This window comes from Budorcas taxicolor, chromosome 16 (assembly GCF_023091745.1).
Source record: "Budorcas taxicolor isolate Tak-1 chromosome 16, Takin1.1, whole genome shotgun sequence".
Classification (NCBI taxonomy): domain Eukaryota; kingdom Metazoa; phylum Chordata; class Mammalia; order Artiodactyla; family Bovidae; genus Budorcas; species Budorcas taxicolor.
In genome coordinates, this window is record NC_068925.1 from 57,200,218 (window position 1) to 57,222,788 (window position 22,571).

Consider the following 22,571-nt stretch of genomic DNA (forward strand, 5'->3'; position numbering starts at 1 on the left):
TGAGTGTGTGTGTGCTAAGTCGCTTCAGACGTGTCCAACTCTTTGTGACCCTGTGGACCATAGCCTGCCAAGCTCCTCTGTCCATGGGATTCTCCAGGCAAGAATACTGGAATGCGTTGCCATGCCCTCCTCCAGGGGATCTTCTTGACCTAGGAATCGAACCTGCATCTCTTATGTTTCCTGCACTGGCAGGCAGGTTCTTTACCATTGGCGCCACCTAATACATGCACTCAAAAGTGAATCTCTCCTATCAAGCCACATAACTCTTGTCTTAGATGTCCCTCACTCCCATGGCCCTGAGAAAGTTCCCACCAGGGCTGCTAGTGTCTAGCAGGTGGGAGATTGCAGCCTGAGGAGGAAGCTGGGGCTAGGGCAGGAGGGCCCATCTCCCAGTTGAGCCGCGGCTGTGACTCATCTCGGATTTGGCCAGCGGCAACAGGCTACTAAAAGGCTTTGTTCCATGGAAAAGACTATTTATGTTCCCCATATTCGTTCTTGGCAGAGAGGGAGGTCTTGGTCCGGATAAGTTGGCTCCTTCCAGTGATGTAGTGCATTGTGGGGGGTCCTATCACTGAGACTTTCCTTCTACATCTGTACCTTGGCATCCGATTCCCATCCTGAAATTTACCAAGGAGAGGAGCAGCTCTTTAAAGGGCCTCTTAAACACTTAAGTTGTTGTTGCTATTGTTAGGGAGTTGAGAGAAAGGGGGCAGGGAGTCCCAAGTTCCAGGCTGGCCTGGCGTCTCACTGACTTTATGAGTTTGGAGAAGTCACATGTCCTCTCTGAGTGAGGTCTCTGTAACCCTGACGTGTTATGGTTCTATTTTGCCTCCTACCTTCTCACTTCATAGCTAAGATGGCTTTTCCCTGGTTCTTCTCTGTTCCTGGCATTGCTGGGACTGTTACAGGGAGGAGGAGGAGCCTCAGGGCTGTGTGTCAAAATCAGGCCTTGTGCCAGAAATCTGTACTTCCCTGGATCGGTTCCCATAAACCTTGGTGGTAGCTTAGCCCTGTTCACCCAAGTGGGACAGATGCAGTCTAACACATCTCTTTAGGACTGTCCTTAATCCACAGGCAGTGATGGAAAGAATTCAGTTTCTTTTTCTTTCTTTCTTTTTTTAGAAAAAGACTTCCTTCATCTCTCTCTCTTTTTTTTTTGGACTTATCATAATTTTATTATATGTAAAGGCAAGCCTGCCCTCATTACTGTTTATGTTAAAAAACGTTTTATCAGAGTATAGTTGCTTTACAATGTTGTATTAGTTTCTGCTGTATAGCAAAGTGAATCAGTTATATATATGAAAATGGTACAGATGAACCTATTTGGGAAGCAGAAATAGAGACACAGTCATTGAGAACAAGTGTATGGATGCCAAGCGGGGAAAGAGGAGGTGGGATGAAGTGGGAGATTGGGATTGACATATATAATATACACAACTATGTATAAAATAGTAAACTAACGGGAACCTCCTTGATGCTCTGCGGTTATCTAGATAGAAAGGAAATCCAAAAACGAGGGGATATATGGAAACATTCAGTTTCTTCTTTGAGGGTCATTCTCTAATCTTTCTGATCTCTGTTTCCCAGATATTAGAGTATTGTAGTGGCTGCCACAGAGCTAAATTGGTGTGTAATCCTAGAGGCAGCCCCTTGTCTCATGCTTATTCCTATGTGCTTTTTTTTTTTCTCTAAGAAGAGGTGTGTTACATAACCTCACTTTTTGCAAATGACCTGTAAAACTATAATGTGTTGAAAAAGTCAGGTGCCATTGATTGACCACATACTACATGCCAGGTGCTTTTCATATACTATTCTGTCAAACTTGATTATGATAACATAAGGCTTCCTCCATCCAGCCATGTGGATATGATGGATCTCGACAGGGGTGCACACGCAGGCAGCCTGCACCCTATAAAGCTATGGGCCTGGGCTGAGGGTACTGGCAGCCATAGTGGCAAGCACTGGTCGGGGCAGGGAGAGGTGGAGAGAGGCCTGGGGGTTGTACAGATGTGGGAGAGGATGGGGGCCAGGGACTTCAAGAGGCAGGACTCTCTGGGGGTTCCCCATCCTCACTTTGCCAGTCAAAGTGTCCCCACTCCCAACTGAGCACTGATTTCCCCAAAGTGACATATCACCATTGGAGGCTCTCTTCATTTCCTCCCTGACATGTGCAGAATCATGCTTGGCACAGAAAGGGGCAATAGGGTGAGGAGGAAGCCCTCTCCCTCGGGGAACACACTTTCTCCTGAGCATCCTCTTAGAGCCTGCTTGAGCCTCCGGAGGCCCAGGACGAGGTCCTTCTGGTGTCTGTGTTCTGAACACATTGCCCTTTCATCCCAAGAGGCCCACTCTGCCAGTGGGTGTGAGGTACGCCCAGCCCCGGTCTCAAGAGGTGATGGTCTGGAACCATGCCCTCTTTCTAGTTGCCCCTCCAGTCCACCAGTGCTGCTGGATTTCAGGTGGCAAGAAATTTTCAGATCATACTTTATTTTATTTGCAACTTATTATTATCATTTTAGTAGTGGGCTTCCCTGGTGGCTCAGATGGTATAGAATCTGCCTGCAGTGTGGGAAACCTGGGTTTGATCTCTGGGTTGGAAAGATCCCCTGGAGAAGGGAATGGCAACCCACTCCAGTATTCTTGCCTGGAGAAGCCCATGGACAGGAGCCTGGTGGGCTATGGTAGTAAAGAGTTGGACATGACTGAGCGACTAACACTTTCACTGTTTTTGCATTCTTAGTAGTAGTCATAGTTTCATAAGAAGGGGCTGATGGGGGCCTTTCCCTGATCGGTCTTGCAATGCCAGGGACATGGGTTCAATCCCTGGTGGGGTAACTAAGACTTCACTTGCCTCGGAGCAACTAAGCCTGCGTGTGCAACTATTGAGCCCGCGCCACAACTAAGAGAGTCTGCCTGAAATCCCGCATAACACAATGAAGGTCCTGTATGCTACAACCAAGGCTGGATGCAGCTAAACAAATAAATACTAAAAGAAGAAGAAGAAGAAGAAGAGGCCAATGGTAGTGGTATAAGGTGGAAATTTGTAGTCTTAGGTAGATAGGAATGGATTCAAATCTTGACTCTACCAGTTACCAGTTAATAAGTCCAAAAGCAAACCTTTGATTCCATTCCTCTCCTCGGCCTCTTCTGGAGACTCTACCCTCCCTCATATCTCCCCATCTCTGTGTTTCCTGCCTAGAGAAGTTCCTTTAGCATTTGTTGTGATACCAGTACCAAAGATCTCCCCATCTCTGTAAATGTCACCACTTTCTGCAACTTGCTCAAGAACCAAACCGACAAGTCATTATAGTCATGTCAAATTCCCGAGCGGACTCTGGCAGCTCTGTCTTTGCAGTCTCCCCAGTCCTCTTTCATCTGCCACGGTTGTCCACGTTCCTGTCATCTCACACATAAACTGTTGTAGCGGCCTCCGAGGGGACGCCGCTCTTGACCTGTGATAGTCTGTACTCTCTCCAGCAGCCAGAGGGGTCCTTTTATAACATGTCAGATCATACTATTCTGTGAACCACCACCCGCCTCTTCCACCCCCAGAAGCTTCTCATCTCATTCTGTGCAAAAGCCAAGTTGTTACAATGGCTTTCAAAAGCATCCCCTTGCCTCCTTAGCCTCACTTTCAGCCACTCAACCCCCTCCCCTACTCTGTCCTGATGCCCTGGCCTACTGCTGTTCCCCAAATACATGGAGCAGGGCCTTTGAACTTGCTGCTACCTTTGCCTGAAGTGAGGTCCCCCAGATTGTCCATGGCCCGATGCCTCATTTCGCTTTGCTGTTTGCTCAGATGTTACCTTCTCACTGGCCATCCTTCTAAAATCCCAAGTATCTTTCTTCTCTCACTTTCTAGTTTCTTTACCTTGCCCTGTTGGGCTTCCTAACACTATCCCCACTTGTTTATTGTTTGGCTCTTCCAAGAGAAAGTAAGCTCCCTGGTAGAGGGTCTTTATTCTCTTCATTGCTTATATTAGTTTCCCAGGGCTGCTATAACCAAGTACCAAAATCTGGGTGGCTTAAAACAAAACTCGAGTGTCTCTTGGCTGTGGAGGCTGGAAGTCTGAAATCAAGGTGTCAGCAGGGCTACATTTTCTCTGGCAGCTCAAGGGGAGGATCCTTTCTTGTCCCTTCCAGCCTCTGGGGTTTGTTGGCAATCCTTGTTTGTTTGTTTTCAACTTTTTTGTTTGTATCGGAGTACAGTCTATCAACAATATTGTGATAGTTTCAGGTGGACAACAAGGGGACTCAGCTGTACACATACATGTATCCATTCTCCGCCAAACTCTCTTCCCATTCAGGCTGCCACATAACATTGAGCAGAGTTCCCTGTGCTATACAGTAGGTCCTTGTTGGTTATCCATTTTAAATATAGCCATGTGTACATGTCCATCCCAAACTCCCGAACTATCCCTTCCCCCCATCCTCCCCTCTGGCAACCATAAGTTTGCTTTCTAAGTCTGGGAATCTGTTTTTGTTTTGTATATAAGTTCATTTGTTTCATGGCTTTTCATCCCATTATACGGGATATCATGTGATATTTCTCTTTCTCTGACTTACTGAGAAGTCATTCTCTAGGTTCATCCATGTTGCTGCAAATGGCATTCTTTCGTTCTTTTTAATAGCTGAGTAGTGTTCCATTGTGTGTGTGTATACGGATATGTATTAATATATATCTTCTTTCCGTTCCTCTGTTGGCGGACCTTTAGGCTGCTTCCGTGTCTTGGGTCTTGTGAACAGTGCTGCAGTGAACACTGGGATGCGTGTTCACATGTCTGTCTCCTCCTTGAGTGTCTTCATCTTGTCTTCCATTTGTATGTGTCTGTGTCCAAACTCCCCCCATTTATAAGGATTGGTTCTACCACCCTAATGACCTCATTTTTAACCCTATGTCTCTAGACCTCTAAATGAAGTCACATTTTGAGGTGCTGGGGTTTAGTACTTAGATTTATCTTTTTGGTAAGGGGACACAGTTTAACTCATACCGCTGCTGAGTCTCTGGCTCCAAGTAGACACTCAGTGTGATTGTTTAAAGAAGGAGTCAGGATCTACCATTTACTGTCTGTGTAGTTTGGGCAATTTATCTAATCTCTCTGAGTCTTGCATATAATTAGTGATCTCAAAGTGGTAACCATTATTAATTTTGAAAACCAGTACATGGAGAACCTGGTAAATGCCTTATGTTGTTACTATGAGGTCTGATAAAGTCATGAATTAAAAGCACCTGGCACTTGATATGTGGTCAATAAATGGCAGTTGATTTATTAAATTAAATATGCACTGTCTGGTGATAGAACGTATTTCATTTCCTTGCACACAAAACACGGCCACTGCGCTCAAGAAAAGTGCACTGATGTCAAAGAACATAGCTATGTAAAGTTGTAACTTCTCTGCTGGAAACTCCTTGGCCAAGAGAACTAGAGCAGGACGAGGAAGAAGAAAAATGCTTAGATTTCCTTTCTGTGTGTCTTCACCCAAAAGGATACCAATCTATATGTAAGACAGGGTCTTGGGGCAAGCATCTTTATCAGTGATCTTGATGGGTGCACTCAGATGAATCACTTATTAAGTTTGCAAATGGTAAGAACCTGGAAAGGAAAGTGGGCATCTTGGATAAAAGACTAAATTATAAATGGAATCTGTAAGATTAAATATAATGAGGATAAATGGTGGGTCCAGGACATGTACGATATGCAAAAATTGGGATGTGGTTTAATGTGGAGATCCTCAACCTTTGATGTACATCAGAATCACCTGTGCAGTTTTGCGTATCTGTTTTTTAAATAGAGATGTCAGGGCATATCTCAGACCTTCTGAAGTACACCCTCTGGTGGTGGTACTTAGTAGGTGTCCTTGTTTGACAAAGGTTGAAAACCCCTGGGGTAACTGGGACAAGTATGAAAAAAACAGGCATTTTCTGAGGCTCTGGGCTGAGGCTGTTATTGAGGGGTAAAGTGTCTGTGACATTTTGTTCTGGGTTAGTCCTTCTAGAATATGAAGTCTTCATGAGGAGGGATTTTTGACTGTCCTGTTAATTGGTGATTCCTGAGAGCCATTACATTCCATGGCATGGAATGGATGCTCAGTGAATTGTTGAATGAATGAATTGAATTCTGGGAATTTTTCTATGAAAAGGAAAGACAAGAACATGTCTAGATGTAAATGCCGAGTCTAGAAACTAAGTGGGAAGTTGGTAATATAAGTTTATAATATGATAGAATAGATTTTAATTTACAAGTGCATAAATTAGAGAGGTGAAGCTGTTTTGATTAGGGGAGAAGTAGGAGGAGACCAGGCCTCCCTGGTGACTCAGATGGTAAAGAATCCACCTGCAGTGCTGGAGACCCTGAGTTGGGAAGATCCCCTGGAGGAGGGCATGGCAACCCACTCCAGTATTCTTGCCTAGAGAATCCCCATGGACAGAGGAGCTTGGCAGGCTACAGTCTATGGGGTCACAAAGAGTTGGATATGACTGAGTGACCAAGTACAGCACAGAACAGGAAGAGACCATCCACCTGCTGAATGGTCTCTGGGAAGAGGAATTAATTGTATTCTCCATGCCCACCAAGGGTAGACATACTTGAAGGAGCAGCCACTTCAAGTGGCCACACTTGGAAGAGCTTTCTCTAATGTGTTCAGTGGTCTGAAAATGGACATCCATCAGGAAGACCTTTCTCAGCTTAGGGTTCAAGCAGAGGCCAGTTGTCCCCTGTCATAGATGATGGAGAGTCTTGCATTGCACAGACTATGGAACCAGGTCGTCCAGAAGAATGCAACCTTGAAACATTTGTAACCTTGACCAGCCAGAGGTCTTCTCTAATTTTTCTTTCTTGTGTTATGTTTATGAAGAAATCGATAGTCCAACCAATGTGGTCACTGACCGAGTGACCGAAGACACAGTGGCGGTCTCCTGGGACCCAGTCCGGGCGGTCATTGATAAGTACATGGTGCGCTACATCTCCGCTGACGGGGAGACCAGGGACACGGCGGTGCCCAGGGAGCAGAACAGCACTGTCCTGACAGGCCTGAGGCCGGGGGAGGCCTATGAAGTCTACGTGTGGGCTGAGAGGGGCAACCAGGAGAGCAAGAAGGCGGACACCACGGCCCTCACAGGTAACAGGAGAAGGGGAGTCGTCTCTCATTCTTATTCTCTCCCATCTCTAAATAGACTTCCTCATGGCAGGGTGAAGATTGATTCTTGAATTAAGAGACCAAATCCCACCTAGCACCAGCTCTTTTGTTTGCAGGTGTGGGGCAAGGGGTTGCCAAAGCAATTTTAAATTTCTTAATTATGAATTTTTTCCCCTTTTTAACCTCAAGCAAAAGAGACCGTCCTTTTAGTTTGAATCAGAAGGTCATACTTTCGTGGGTTGAAATTCCACATGCGACTCTCTCAGAGCAGAGGAACACTTTCTAATTTTCATTTTTTTTGGACGTGAAAACTCAAAACATTTGGCTGACAGTGAATTTGAATGCTTATCTCAGCTTGCAGTGACTGCACAGGCACTGTGTGTGTAATCTGGAGCTCTCTTTCAGACCATGAAAATGGTTTGCCTCCTGAGTCACCATTTACCAAATGTACCAGTTCTAACTTTATGCTTTCCGAAACTGTAAGGGCTCCCTTACTCCATCCCGTCATTCTGCTCGACTGGGGCCTGCAGGTGTCCTGAGGCTGCATGGGAATGTATATCCCAGACATTCCTTCTGGTTAGACCCTGCTCTGGCACCGACTTTGAATTCAGAGAAGGCTGATCCTGGAGTCCAGTGACGTCCCACACACGTGACGGGAATCCTAGTCTATCCTATTGATAGACTTCTGCTTTGGACAGTCTCTTAGTGTCAAGACGCTCAGAGAAGCTGATAATCAGTTAGGAATCCGGTTTCAGAAGCTTGACTGTCCAAGTTTTAATCTCAGCTCTATCATTTACTAGCCGAGAGATTTGGGGCAACTTATTCCACTTCTGTTCCTCAGTTTCTTGTCTATTAAATGGGACATGTGACTGTCTACATCACTGGGTTAGTGTGAGGATTACATGAATTAATCCATGTAAGTACCTGACATAGAGGTGGTGGTGGTTTAGTTGCTAAGTTGTATCCAACTCTGGGACCGCATGGACTGTAGCCCTCCAGCCTCCTCCGTCCATGGGATTCTCCAGGCAAGAATATGGAATGGGTTGCCATTTCCTTCTCCTGACCCAGGAATTGAACCCAGGTCTCCTGCATTGCAGGCAGATTCTTTACCAACTGAGCTACAAGGGAAGCCCCTACCTGACATAGAGAGTGCTACATAAATCATAGTCGTGCTTATTTCTTGAAATGTGTCTTAGTCTGCTCAGGCTGCTATAGCAAAACACCATGGGTTGGTTGGCTTAAACAACAGAACCTTATTTCCTGCAGTTTTGGAGCCTGGAAATTCCCATGATCTGGGTGCCAGTTGATTCATTTTTTGGTGAGGGCCCTCTTCTCGACTTACAGATGCTTCCTTCATCTTTATGTGCTGGAGAGGGGGAGGTTCTGGTCTCCTCTTTTTCTCAGAGAGACATTAATCCCACCATGAGAGCCCCATCCTTATGGTCTCATCTAAAACTCATTCCCTCCTAAGGCTCCCTCCTCCAAATACCATCAAATGTGGGGTTAGATCTTCTACATATACATTTTGAAAAGACACAAACATTCAGTGCACGTTAATCTGCATTTGACCTGGAAGCATTTCATGGTCCATAGCCTCCTGAGGCCACATGGTCTTTGTCTCCTCCAGGGGAAGAAGCAGTTGGCAGTAAGGGTGGTGAGATCTAGATTTGTTTAAAGTCAGGGTCAGAAAACCTTCTACAGAAGGCCAGAGAGTAAATATTTTCAGCTTTGGGGACCACACAGTTTCTGGTGGTCTACTCCACTTTGCCACTGAAATGAGAAAACAGCCATAGACAGTATGTAAATGAACTGGCATGACTTGTTCTAAAAACACTTGATTTATGTCATTAGGCAGTGGGTCAGATTTGGCCGATGGACTGACCATAGATTACTAGATCCTGGGTTATATTACACGTGGCCTACCATTTACCAGGATTTTGGGTGTTGTGAATAGAACATGTGGGTCAACCTTTCAAGAAAACATTTATTTATGTATTACTTATTTTTGACAATGCTGGATCTTGGTTGCTGTGCACGGGTTTTCTCTAGTTGTGGCGAGTGGAGCTAGTGGGGCCACTCTAGTCGTGGTGTGTGGGCTTTTCGTTGAGGTGACCTGCCTGGTTCAGGAGCACAGGCTCTAGGCTCATGGGCTCAAGTAGTTGTGGTGCACAGGCTTCGTCTCCCTGTAGCATGTGGGGTCTTCCCGGACCAAGGACTGAACCCATGTCTCCTGCATTGGCAGGTGGATTCTTAACCACTGGACCACCAGGGAAGTCCCTGGGTCAACCTTTTTAAGACAGTGAAAGCTGTAATAAAGAAGAGGTTTCCTTGCTCGCAGGTGAGGCCGGTGTGAATAAGTACCACAGACTAGAGGAGCTACTGGTGTGGTACTGCCGGGGGTGTCAGGCGCGCAGCCAGGCTCTGGGGGTACAGAGGTGAAAGACATGGTTTGCGCTCATCCCTTGTTCACAGTCCTCTGGGTAGAGAAGACAAGTGAGAAAGATAAAGTGCAGTGACTTATGTTGTATTAACATAACCCCGGAACTATGGGAATCTGAAAAAAGGTAGGGGTGAGAGGGCTCACGGCAGCCCACAGGCGGAGGGGACACCTGAAGAGTCTAGAAGGATGGGGGGCTGTTAGCAATGGGAGCAGCATGTGCAGAGAAGGACGGGGAGGCCTGGCGTGCTGCAATCCCTGGGGTCGCAAAGAGCCGGACACGACTGAGCGACTGAACAGCAAAGGTGTGGGAATGTGACAGGCTGGTTTTCTGTCGTGGCTTAACATCAGCTTATCTTGGTAATGTTGTCTTTAGTGGTGTTTATGCTGGGTAGGTCTGTGAGAGGAGTGGAGTGTGGAAAGATGAGGCTGGGACAGAGAAGGCAGCTCCGAATCCCAGGATAAATTGTCCTTTCATGTCAGCTGTTGGTGGTACATTCTGAGCGCCTGTGCTCCTTCTGGCATGTTCTCCCTTGTCTGTGTATCCCACTGAGCTGGCCTGGCTACCCTGGCAAGTTATGGTGTACAGGTCTGAAATAAAGCTGTTGTCACAGAAAGCTCAGCCTTTCAAGGAGGTGGTTTTTGAAACAGGAGATGCTAATCATGCTAAAGGCATGCTAATCATTATACCTGATTTCTTAGATTTTTGACTTTTTTAAGGGTTTACATTTTGAGGAGAAAGTGGTATTTCATATCTTAAGTCACACTTGTAATAGCAAAGAGCTCATATTTAAGATTTATTATGCAATATCTCATTTACCATTTATCATAAACAGAGGTAGGTACTGATATTTCCTTCTTTGTAGAGACAAGAAGACCAAGGCTTAAGTTGTACAGTTTGTTCTAAGTTGGCAACCAGAAAATAGTGGAACCCAGGTTTCAACTCAGTTTAACTGCATAGAAACTCAGATAAGTAGGATTATTTTTATCCACCTAGACATCAAATAAATTCATTTTGAAAGTCTCCCAGCTCTTTGGCCTCAGACATAATGTTTTATATGGAAAGAACTGACAGCTTCTACTTATTGGATATTTTTCTTCCAAAAGAAAATATTAGATCTGATGCAAAGATTTATTGAAGTGTAACTGCTTTCCATGCTAAGGGTCGGACATGACTGAGTGACTTCACTTTCACTTTTTACTTTCATGCATTGGAAAAGGAAATGGCAACCCACTCCAGTGTTCTTGCCTGGAGAATCCCAGGGACGGGGGAGCCTGGTGGGCTGCCATCTGTGGGGTCGCACAGAGTCGGACACGACTGAAGCGACTTAGCAGCAACTGCTTTCCAGTATAAGGAGTCAGGAACTAAAAGAGAACACTATGTAAATCCAGGGTAATGGACAAATGTGTTTATGAAGACGAATTCTTTTTATCCAAAGGCAACTTGTAGAGAAAAGTTTATAGACTTGAGACTCAATATAGGCTTTGTCTGTAAACCTTACTTTTCATTAAATGCAAATGGCTCATTCTTGGAATCTTCAGATCACTTGCTTAATTAAACCCTTAAGTTATCCCAACTATTGGCATATAACACACTCTGAAATTTGTTGAGGTCGTCATTTTGGTCGTTTGTGTGCTGGCCTTTCACAAATTAGTGAGTTGGCAAATGGTACACTTTTTCATCTCTTAAAGAAATTGACAGCCCCCAGAACCTAGTGACCCATCAGGTGACGGAGAACACGGCCACTGTCTCATGGGACCCGGTGCAGGCCGTCATCGACAGGTACCTGGTGCGCTACACTTCTGCTGACGGAGATACCAGGGAGATTCCGGTGGGGAAGGAGCAGAGCAGCACCGTCCTGACGGGCCTGAGGCCAGGTGCGGAGTACACGGTCCACGTGTGGGCTGAGAAGGGGAACCGGGAGAGCAGGAAGGCTGACACCAAGGCCCCGACAGGTAATAAGAGAAAGATGGTCAATGGGGATTGAAGTTTGAGGGTGTGGATTTGAGTGTGCATGGTAGCAAAAGATGTGTCTTGAGTTGAGAGACTTTGCAAAGAAGAGACTGAAAGCTCAAAGGAGACAGTGAGTTCTAGTGGTGATCTCACTGTGCTGCCCTTCCTGACAGTGACAGCTACTCATGGAGCCACTCAGCCAACTAGAAGACAGAAGGAAAGCTGTGCAGTGGCTGTGTTTTTAGCAGACTCAGTCAAGATACTGATAGGATCTGGTCATTGCAATGATTATGATAGTACTTCTAGAATGATTGCTTGGGAAGTAGCCCCTGATAGAATGGTAAATTAGATACCCCAAAATCATGCCAGATACTTAATGGATTGTTTTGATGTGCCATAATATTGCTAAGAAGACAGTGTTCCTCCCACATTTTAGGGAGTCGGAAGCTAAGGAAGTATGTCAGGTTTATAATGAGCAGTCCTTTGATGTGGAGAACAAGGGGTTACTTTCTCCCTTGACTCCCACCAGGGAATCAGGGATGGGAAAGCCATTGTCTTGTGCTAAGAGGGCTCTAGGAGATAAAAATCTCTGTGATGGGGTGATGGATATCTCATTGCTTCAAGGCTTAGTCTTTCCCAAATGTTTTCTTAAAGAAATCGACAGCCCCCAAAACCTGGTGACCGAGCAGGTGACAGAGAACACGGCCACCATCTCCTGGGCCCCGGTGCAGGCCGTCATCGACAGGTACCTGGTGCGCTACACCTCTGCTGACGGAGACACCAGGGAGGTTCCGGTGGGGAAGGAGCAGAGCAGCACCATCCTGACGGGCCTGAGGCCAGGCGTGGAGTACATGGTCCACGTGTGGGCCCAGAAGGGGGACCGGGAGAGCAGGAAAGCCGACACCAAGGCCCCGACAGGTAATGGAGCACGTATTGTCACTGTCACTGCTAAGCTCATGGTCTGTCTAGGTCGGTTTTCCTTCTCTCACCTTAACAGAAAGAGAGGCTTAAGGATGAGCAGACTGGTATCCTCGCATAGGAAATTGTGTATCCCTTTCTTCCATGGCATGGCTTCTCTTAGAATGTGTAGCTTGTCCTGTTTGGTTAAAGACCAAAGTTTAGGCTTTCAACACTGATGTTTCTGCTCATGGTCCTTTGTTCTCAGTGCACCTGCTTTGTTGTTTACAGCTAAAGCCTTCCCCTTCATAAGGAATAAATATAAAGAAAGCACAAGTAATGATCATACCGAGGGATGGGCTGATCCAAAACCAAATTTCTTCCTTCCTCACCAGTTTAAAGCCTTTCCACAGTGCTTATTTTTGTTTCTGCCCTTTGGATGAACATTTTTGTAGAAATGATGGTGTTTTATTGGTTCAAAGTAAGCAAATGTCTAAGTCACTTTAAGCCCCCAATATGTTTCATCTTGATAATTAAGATATCTACATCCAAGTAATTGTACATACTTTATTGAAAGTTAAACCTGCTCTTCTTCATCAGCTTGGGCCATTTGTGGGCGGACTGCCTGCCATGGAAGGGGTCGTGCTCGGCTTCTCTTATATTTCTCCTCCGTTCTTCAAGTACTGTTCTTCCAGAGTGCTAGCTAGACTTTCTGACCCATTAATGTTTAGTGTGTGGGAGTTAAGGGGTCAGCAGGAGGAGAGATGAGAGATCTCACTTAATAGTAACAGTCACAGCTGGCTTGAGTCTGCCAATGGTGCCCAACAAGGATTAAAACCAACTTTTCCGTCATGGAACACTTCCTTGGGTTCTTCAGAGACAGCTCATCTGTCCTCTTCCCTCAGCTTTCACTGGCGGGTGAAAGTGATCCTGTGGGCACCTGTACCTCTCTTACTGGTTGCCCACTCCTCTTCCTCTGCTCACACATCTGGGGGTGCCCACCACTGCCCTTCTGGTGGGGTCTCTTCACCCCTCTGAGTGGTTCCCTTCAATAGCTTCTAAAGTAACCCCAGGTGGGCTATCCTTGCCTTGGTCCACATCTGGTCCACGTGGAACACACATGCACCCTTTGTCCACACAGCCAGATATATGTTTTTTTTTCCCCCCAATGCTGCAGCGTCTCCTTTCTCTGCAGCAAGGCAACCAGCAGTTTTTTCACATCTCAGATATTTTTTGCACAGGTCAGACACCAGCCCATGGTGTTCCCTAAGCCCTGGTCATGTCTTCTCAACCTGGGGACTGTTGATAATTCTTTGTTGCAGGGTCTGTCTTGTGCACTGTAGCATGTTTAGCAGCATCACTGACCTCCACCCATTTGGGGCCAGGAGCCTCCCTGTGCCACACTGAACCGAGATCACCCCTGGTTGAGAACTTTTGCTCTAGCGTACACCTGTGCAGGTCGGTAAGGGATCCTATTGCAGCTGCTTACTCGAGGCTTGGCCCTCACCCATGGGACTCTCCGTGTAACTCTTTTCAAAGAAATCCACTCTTTAAGTCCCACCTCTTTGTGCTCTCCAACCTCATTCATAGTCTAGTTGATTGATCAATCAAAGGCCACGAAACTGTTGCACCCACCTTGGCTTTGGGCCCTCAGGTTGGAATGTATATACTGATTTTCTTGGGGTCAGGCCTAAGCTAAGATAAGGATGGTCTCACTTGAACATATGATTGTAAGTCTAGATAAGACCTTGGGTAATGGCTTTTGCAATCAACTATAGGCATATCTCTAAAATATTGTGTTTGTTTCCACATTACTGCAATAAAGTGAACATCATAATAAAGAAAGTCACATGAATTTTTTGTTTGCCAGTGCATATGAAAGTTACATTTACACTGTGCTATAGTCTGTGAAATGTACAATAGCATAATGCCTAAAAAATGTATATACTTAATTAAAAATACTTTTTTGCTAAAAATGCTCATCATTATGTGAGCCTTCAGCAAACTGAGTACCACTGAAGATCACTCATCCCAGATCACCAAAACCAATATAATAAGAATGAAAAAGTTTGAAATATTATGAGCATTACCAAAATGTGCCTCAAAGACATAGAGTGAGCAAATGCTGTTGGCAAATGCAAAATGGTGCCAATAACTTGCTGTGTGCAGGATTGCCATAGACTTTTGATTTGTGAAAGGTGTAATATCTATGATGCACAATAAAGAGAAGCACAATAAAACTAGGTATGCCTGTATTTGGAACAGAGAAGTGCTATTATTCTCTTGGTGAATACATTTTTGAATACATTATCTATGTGCAGTATGGAGAAATATAATCTTGTGCATTTGTAAAATATCGACAAACTGCTGTCATTTAAAATAGCTTGTGGTCACTGGACAAGCACTCTGTGCCAGAAACTGTTATAAAGGGCATGTTATTAAGTCCTATGATACCCAACTCTACAGAATATGTACTCGTTATCTCCCTATGCCTTTTTTTCCCATAAACACTGATAACCATATTATAGTCAAGACCCCTTTCTACATGACATTTGTTGGTCTTGGTTTTCAGAGCTATCCTGGAGAGATGTACAATAACTATTGAACACCCCCGTTTTATAGATGCAGAGAAGTGAAGTGACTTGCCTAGGGTCACAAAGCAAGTTAATAACTTATGAGATTAGATGCATGCATGGACGAGTAGGGCTCAAAGGTACCTGAGTCCATCCAACCTGAAGGCAAGATTTACAGATCAAGAAACAGGCCCAGCCAGAGACAGCTGGGTTGTCCAGGGCCACGGCTGTCCTGACTCCGGGTCTACTACTCATTCCGCTGTTCTGTGCTTCCTCCTTGAAAATCCTCAAGTCTGGATGTATAAAGAGATCTATGTCTGTGAAACAACTGAAACCTGACATATGAGATAGGAAAATTATGAGAATAGGAAATTACCCCACCCCAAGCAACGTGGCCACAAGATCTCACTCTGTGAATAGTGTTTATTGATCAGCATCTTCCTTTCAGACATTGACAGCCCCAAAAACCTGGTGACCAAGCAGGTGACAGAGAACACGGCCACCATTTCCTGGGACCCGGTGCAGGCCATCATCGACAGGTACCTGGTGCGCTACACCTCTGCTGACGGAGACACCAGGGAGGTTCCGGTGGGGAAGGAGCAGAGCAGCACCGTCCTGACGGGCCTGAGGCCGGGCGTGGAGTACACAGTCCACGTGTGGGCCCAGAAGGGGGACCAGGAGAGCAGGAAGGCCGACACCAAGGCTCCAACAGGTAAGGGAGCATTGCTCTTTAGAAATGGAAGCCCTGACATGCTAAAGTCAATGGCTGGTCAAGTTTTGTATTCCTGAACTGACAGTGGCAGAATTGATGATTTCTGGAAGAGCAGGAGAGTAGACTTCTGCCAAACCACACACCATCCCTCACTTCCTTTTTACACATTACATCAAAATAAGGGGCTCACATTTGGCCTCATACTTTGATCTTGCAAAGATAAATGGTGATTGATTTTATCCATCCACTGTCTCTCCAACTGTGTATTTCCTTTGTGATCAATCATTAAATATTTCTTCTTGAAAGGAAAGAAATAAGCCACATGTTAGGATCTGTGAGGTAAGTACCTTAGGAAAATGACTTGCGCTGCAGTCTCTTCAGAACAAGGAAGTCTTACTGCTTTCTTAGTGGATAAATTCTCTTTTGATTACTGTGTACTCCATTCTGAGGATCCTAAGGTTGCACTTTTAAACAGTAATGGTTCATAATTTTTAAAGCTCTTTCTGTTTTTCATTTTTTAAGAACAGACTTATTGAGTTATAATTTACATACTATAAAGTCCACATTTTTATAGTGTGTGTTATTCAGTGGCTTTTAGTATATGCAGAATTGTGCAGCCATCACCACTGTCTAATTCAGAATATTTTCATCTCTCCTAAAACAAACCCCAGACATTAGCAGTTGTTCCCCAGCACTGCTTCCTCCAGCCTTAGGAAGCTACATACTTCCTGTCTATAGAGAGTTCCTTATTCTGGACATTTCATATAAATAGATTCATGGAATATGTGGCCGTTTGTGGCTGACTTCACTCACTAAGCATAATATTTTCAAGGTTCATGTTGTAGCTTGTGTCCATACATTTTATTGCCGAATAATATTTCATTACATGGATCTAATTCATTTTGTTTATACATTTGTCAGTTGATGAGCATTTGGGTTGTTTACACTTTGGGGCTATGGTGAATAATGATGCTGTGAGCATTTATGAATGAATTTTTGTGTGGGCATATGTTTTCAATTCTTTTGGCTATATACCTAAGAGTGGAATTCCTAGGTCATATGGTAACTCTGTGCTTAACTGTTTGAGGAGCTGCCAAATTGTTTCCAGAGCAGTGGCACTATTTTACATTCCTACCAGCAATGAATGAGAATTATATTCTTCATTTCATTGGTACTCAGAGGAATTCATTGAGATGGGTAGAACAGGAATCAATATCCCCATTTTACAGTTGAGAAACCTCAAATACAGAGATGTGAATGATTTCGACAAGTCACAAAGTTAGCTGATGATTCATGGAATATTCATGGAATATAATGGTACCTTAAAATCTATTTGGCAAGGCCCACATTTTACACATGAGGAATGGAGACCCAGCCAGGGGAGGCAGAGCTGTGCAGGGCTGCTGCTGGCTGATGATCGAGCTGGACCTAGAGCCCAGGTCTGCTGGCTGCAGCCCGCAGCTCCTTCTGGTGGTCCTCCACTCTGCCTCTCGGGCTGGGATTGGAATGGAGCTCTTCTGACTTTGGATCCAGTGCCCATTCTGCTGTCCCGTGCCGCCTCCTTGAGGATCCAAGATTCCAGCTGTGGTGAGAAGACCTACATCCATGAAACAACTAAAAATCCACATAGGAGACAGGAAAACCATAAGAATGGAGACTGCCTCACCCCAAGGAACATGGTCTCACTCTCTGGTGCTTGCTAATAGTGTACTTCACCTTTTAGACATCGACAGCCCCCAAAACCTGGTGACCGAGCAGGTGACAGAGAACACGGCCACTGTCTCCTGGGACCCAGTGCAGGCCGTCATCGACAGGTACCTGGTGCGCTACACCTCTGCTGATGGAGACACCAGGGAGGTTGAGGTGGGGAAGGAGCAGAGCAGCACCGTCCTGACAGGCCTGAGGCCGGGCGTGGAGTACACGGTCCACGTGTGGGCCCAGAAGGGGGACCAGGAGAGCAGGAAGGCCGACACCAAGGCCCCGACAGGTAACACAGTACTGTTCTTTGGTAATGTAAGGCCTGTCATGCTAAGGCTATGCCTCATCTAGTTTTGGTTTCCTGAACTGAAAACTGGCAGAGCTGATGATTTATGGAAGAGCAGGATGGTGTTCCATCATAATGTACTGCATATTCCACCTCTCATTTCCCTTTAACTGGTTTCTTTACAAGTCAGGGACACCTGGCAGCCTCCAAGCTACAGGTCTGCTGTGACTGATGGTCAGGTCCTGCCAGTGCTCCTTCCCAGTGTGTGAGCTTACTCTTCAGTATTAAGGCTCTCCTGTTGAGTTTGTGACTGGAAACAGAAAATGAAAATCAAATGCTATGAATATTAACTGTAATGTGTTCAAAACTCAGCTTCAAAAAGTAGACTTTACATCTACCAAAGTGAGTAGTTGTATATGGTTTGCGTTACTATAATGAGTTATTTGAGGATAAGGATAATTTCTATGTTATGTTCTGGCTTCCCTGGTGGCTCAGTGGTAAAGAATCCACCTGCAATGCAGGAGCTGCAGGTTTGACCTCTGGGTCAGGAAGACCCCCTGGAGGATGGCAAGGCAACCCACTCCAGTATTCTTGCCTGGAGGATCCCATCGACAGAGGAGCCTGGCGGGCTACAGTCCATGGGGTCACAAAGAGTCAGACATGGCTGAAGTGACTTAGCACACACACGCATGTGCATGGGTTTATGTCTGAACTGTCTATAGTTGATTTATAATATTTTGTTATTTTCAGGTGTAACTTCTAGGTTATATTCTCACCTTATTGTGAAAGAGATGTATGATTATATTTCCTTTCCGTGATTTAGCCAGCAAACCAGCATTGCAAGTTAATCTATGATCTGCTAAAGCATATTAAAACTGGATTTTAATTTTGCTGATTCATTTAACAACATATATTGAGCATTTTCCATGGGCCCTACTCCTTCCTAGGCATGGGAACCCCAAGGGGAGTAGAATATAGCCCTCTTCCTCTGGGAGCTTATATTGGCATCTGGCTGGTAGAATCATCTTGTATGAACTGAGAGGTCTTTGTTGACATGATGCTAGAAACAAAATTTTTAGCTACTGTGGTGTTGGAGAAGACTCTTGAGAGTCCCTTGGACTGCAAGGAGATCCAACCAGTCCATACTAAAGATCAGTCCTGGGTGTTCATTGGAAGGACTGATGTTGAAGCTGAAACGCCAATACTTTGGCCACCTGATGCTAAGAGCTGACTCATTTGGAAAGACCCTGATGCTGGGAAGGATTGAGGGCAGGAGGAGAAGGGGATGACAGAGGATGAGATGGTTGGATGGCATCACCGACTCAGTGGACATGGGTTTGGGTAAACTCTGGGAATTGGTGATAGATAGGGAGGCCTGGTGTGCTGTGGTTCATGGGGTCGCAGAGTCAGACATGACTGAGCAACTGAACTGAACTGCACTGAGCAGAGACCATGTCTTCTTCAACTGAACCCTGCAAACTGTCTAGTCCCATTCCTTGTATATAGTGGGCATTTGACATATGCTTAATGAATGAATAAAGAGACTTGTCTTGCTTAAAGTCTTGGTAGAGGTAATAGTATAGACGCTCAGGCTTTGGTCTACTGTACGTTCTCCTTGAGGAGTCAAAGTCTTTATGGGGAGAGAAGACATACGTCCATGATGCAGTTAGAGCACGCAGGATGGAAATCCCACGAAACATGAAAGGGTGTCACCCCAAGCAAGGTGGCTGTGATTTTCTCCACTCTGTGGCCTATTAATAATGCTTATTGATTGTTGTTGTCTTTTCAGACATTGACAGCCCCCAAAACCTGGTGACCAATCAGGTGACAGAGAACACGGCCACCATCTCCTGGGCCCCGGTGCAGGCTGTCATCGACAGGTACCTGGTGCGCTACACCTCTGCTGACGGAGACACCAGGGAGGTTCCGGTGGGGAAGGAGCAGAGCAGCACCGTCCTGATGGGCCTGAGGCCAGGCGTGGAGTACACGGTCCACGTGTGGGCCCAGAAGGGGGACCGGGAGAGCAGGAAGGCTGACACCAAGGCCCTGACAGGTAACAGGAGGGACAAGAAACGTAAACTAGGGTTTTTCACTCTGGGCCGATCTACTGCTGCTGAATTATGTCACTGCTGCTTTTGTGGCCCATGTCCTCAGGGACTGTGGATCATTTTAGGAGTTTACAGTAAAACAAAACAAAACAACAAACTCCATTCACCTAAAGAAAGAACGAAGCGTGATAATGGGCTCAGTACTGAGCAATACCATGAATGTCTTAAAACTGTTTTCCGAAGCCTGTGTTTTTAATGACGATGCTTCTTCAGCTATAGGAAATTATAGGGAATAAGATAGAGCCAATATAAAATTCTTAAAACCACTGCATTAAAGTACTGTTTTGTAGCAAGCTATTTGATTTTATTTTTTACTTAATAGGTGGTGTTTAGATTAAAGGAACAAGTGTAACTTTTGGTAGTTGAAGTTCAGTGTTCATTTCAACATGCAGCTAAATTTTAATGAACATTTTGTAAGTGCCAGGCCTGGGATATAGCAGTAAACAAAATAAATATGATTCCTACTATCTTGAAGTCCAGTGGGAAAGACAGATAGTCAACAAGCAAATGCATTTATAACTATAAATTAGAAGTTTTGTGAAGGGGATGAACATGGTATATGTGTAGAGAATAACAGGGCAGGGATGAAATGGGGGAGTAGTAGATAACACAGGAAGCTCAAGCTGGTACTCTGTGACAACCTAGAGGGCTGGGATGGGATGGGAAGAGGAAGGGAGGTTCAAGAGGGAGGGAACATATGTATACGTATGGCTGATTCATGTTGATGTACTGCAGAAAACAACACAACATTGTGAAGCAATTATCCTCCAATTAAACATAAATTAAAAAAAAAAGATGCACATTGACAGAAACACCCAAATAACAGTGGCTCAAACAAGAAAGAAATTTATTTCTCTCTTGTGAAATGGTCAGAGCGTAAGGTGCCAAGGCTGATCTGATAGCTCCATGGTTCAGGAGACCCAGGCTCCTTCCATATTGTTGCTCAGCCATTCCTAGGGAGTTTTCCCAGAAAAGCCCAAATGAACTTCTTGGCCAATCCAATACATGGTCATCACCCATCCTCACTCCAGCCAGTGGAAAGGGGCGTGGGAAAGGGAAGAGATGCCTGCTCTGCGCATGTCACTCCTCACATTCCCCTGGCTAGACTGAAGACACAGTGTCCCTCACCACAAGCGGAATGGGAAATGGAGTCTTTAGCTTGATGGCCATGTGTCTAGCTTACAGTTCTGTTATACTGTCCCATCCAATACAGTGGCCACTAGCAACATGTGGCTATTTAAATTTTAATTAATTAACAGTAATTTAAAAATTACTTTCTCCTTGAAAGAAAAGCTATGACCAACCTAGACAGCATATTCAAAAGCAGAGACATTACTTCACTGACAAAGGTCCATCTAGTCAAAGCTATGGTTTCTCCAGTAGTCATGTATGGATGTGAGAGTTGAACCATAAAGAAAGCTGAGCGATGAAGAATTGATGCTTTTGAACTGTGGCGTTGGAGAAGACTCTTGAGAGTCCCTTGGACTGCAAAGAGATCAAACCAGTCAATCCTAAAGGAAGTCAGTCCTGAATATTCATTGGAAGGACTGATGTTGAAGCTGAATCTCCAATACTTTGGCCACCTGATGCGAAGAACTGACTCGTTGGAAAAGGCCCTGATGCTGAAGATTGAAGGCAGGAGGAGAAGGGGATGACAGAGGATGAGATGGTTGGATGGCATCACTGAATCAATGGACATGAGTTTGAGCAAGCTCCAGGGGTTGGTGATGGACAGGGAAGGCTGGCGTGCTGCAGTCCATGGGGTCACAAAGAGTCGGACACGACTGAGGAATTGAACTGAACTGAACTGAATTTGAAAATGATTTCCTCAGTTGCACTAGCCACATTTCCAATGGTCAGTAGCCACATGTGACTAACATAGATTCTACACTATTCCCATCATTGCAGAGAGATCTCTTGGACAGCGTGCTTGTAGAGGAAGGGCAGAAGGGGGTTGGGGAAAACTAGCCATCTTGGGCAGAGGGAAGAACAAGTGTGTGGCCCTGGTTTGGAACAGCACGAGATGGTTGAAGAACTTGAAAGGAGGCTGGTGTCGCTGGAGCATAGAGGCAGGGAGAGAAAGTGGCATGAGATGATGGGGGCAGGGGGAAAGGTCAGGTCATATAGGACCACCCAGTACCTCAAAGAGGGAGCATGCTATATCTATTAGGAGAAGAATGGAATGAGGTAATATTTTGTTTAAAAAAGGTCATTCAGGCCACAGTGAGGAGAATAAATAGGAGAGATGACAGGAGTAGAGGGGGAAGATTAGTCAAGTTGATAGAGAGAGATGGACAAGTGTGGCGGCAATAGGGATGAGAAAAGAGGACATCAGGGCACATATTTTGGAGGCATCAGTGACGGTGTTTGTTGATGGATGAGATGTGGAGCAGAAAGAAGGTGAGGAACCAAGTATGACATCTGTTTCTGACTTGAGCAACATGGACAATTTGGGGCATCTTCTGAGCAATAAACAGATCTGAGGAGGAACATTAAGACTTTTAAATGCTTAAGCTTGAGGTACTCATGGGATTTCTTGCTTAATTGAGAGACTTATTTATTGATTCTACAAGTATTTATTGAGTGTTTAGTACATGCTAGGTGCTGCGGTGGATATGCTCTTGTAGATATAAGTCAGGGACTCAGAATTGCTAGAAACACAGGGGCTCAGAATTGATAGGCACTGGGGAGCTGTGAGCATCTGGCTGGTGTTTAAAGCTGTGGAGGGACTTCCCTGGTGGTCCAGGGTTGAGAATCCATCTTCCAGTG

At 45.2% G+C, this 22,571-nt stretch overlaps 1 protein-coding gene across 1 annotated transcript in view; it reads left to right on the top strand.

Moving 5' to 3' along the window:
- The window catches only part of TNN (tenascin N), a 59,347-nt gene that overhangs the window by 13,591 nt on the left and 23,185 nt on the right, over window positions 1–22,571 (top strand). The window contains exons 6-10 of the mRNA XM_052654202.1: window positions 6,856–7,119; window positions 11,267–11,530; window positions 12,183–12,446; window positions 15,447–15,710; window positions 17,434–17,697. Coding sequence (XP_052510162.1) covers window positions 6,856–7,119; window positions 11,267–11,530; window positions 12,183–12,446; window positions 15,447–15,710; window positions 17,434–17,697 — 1,320 coding nt within the window. The remainder of the gene's footprint in view (window positions 1–6,855; window positions 7,120–11,266; window positions 11,531–12,182; window positions 12,447–15,446; window positions 15,711–17,433; window positions 17,698–22,571) is intronic.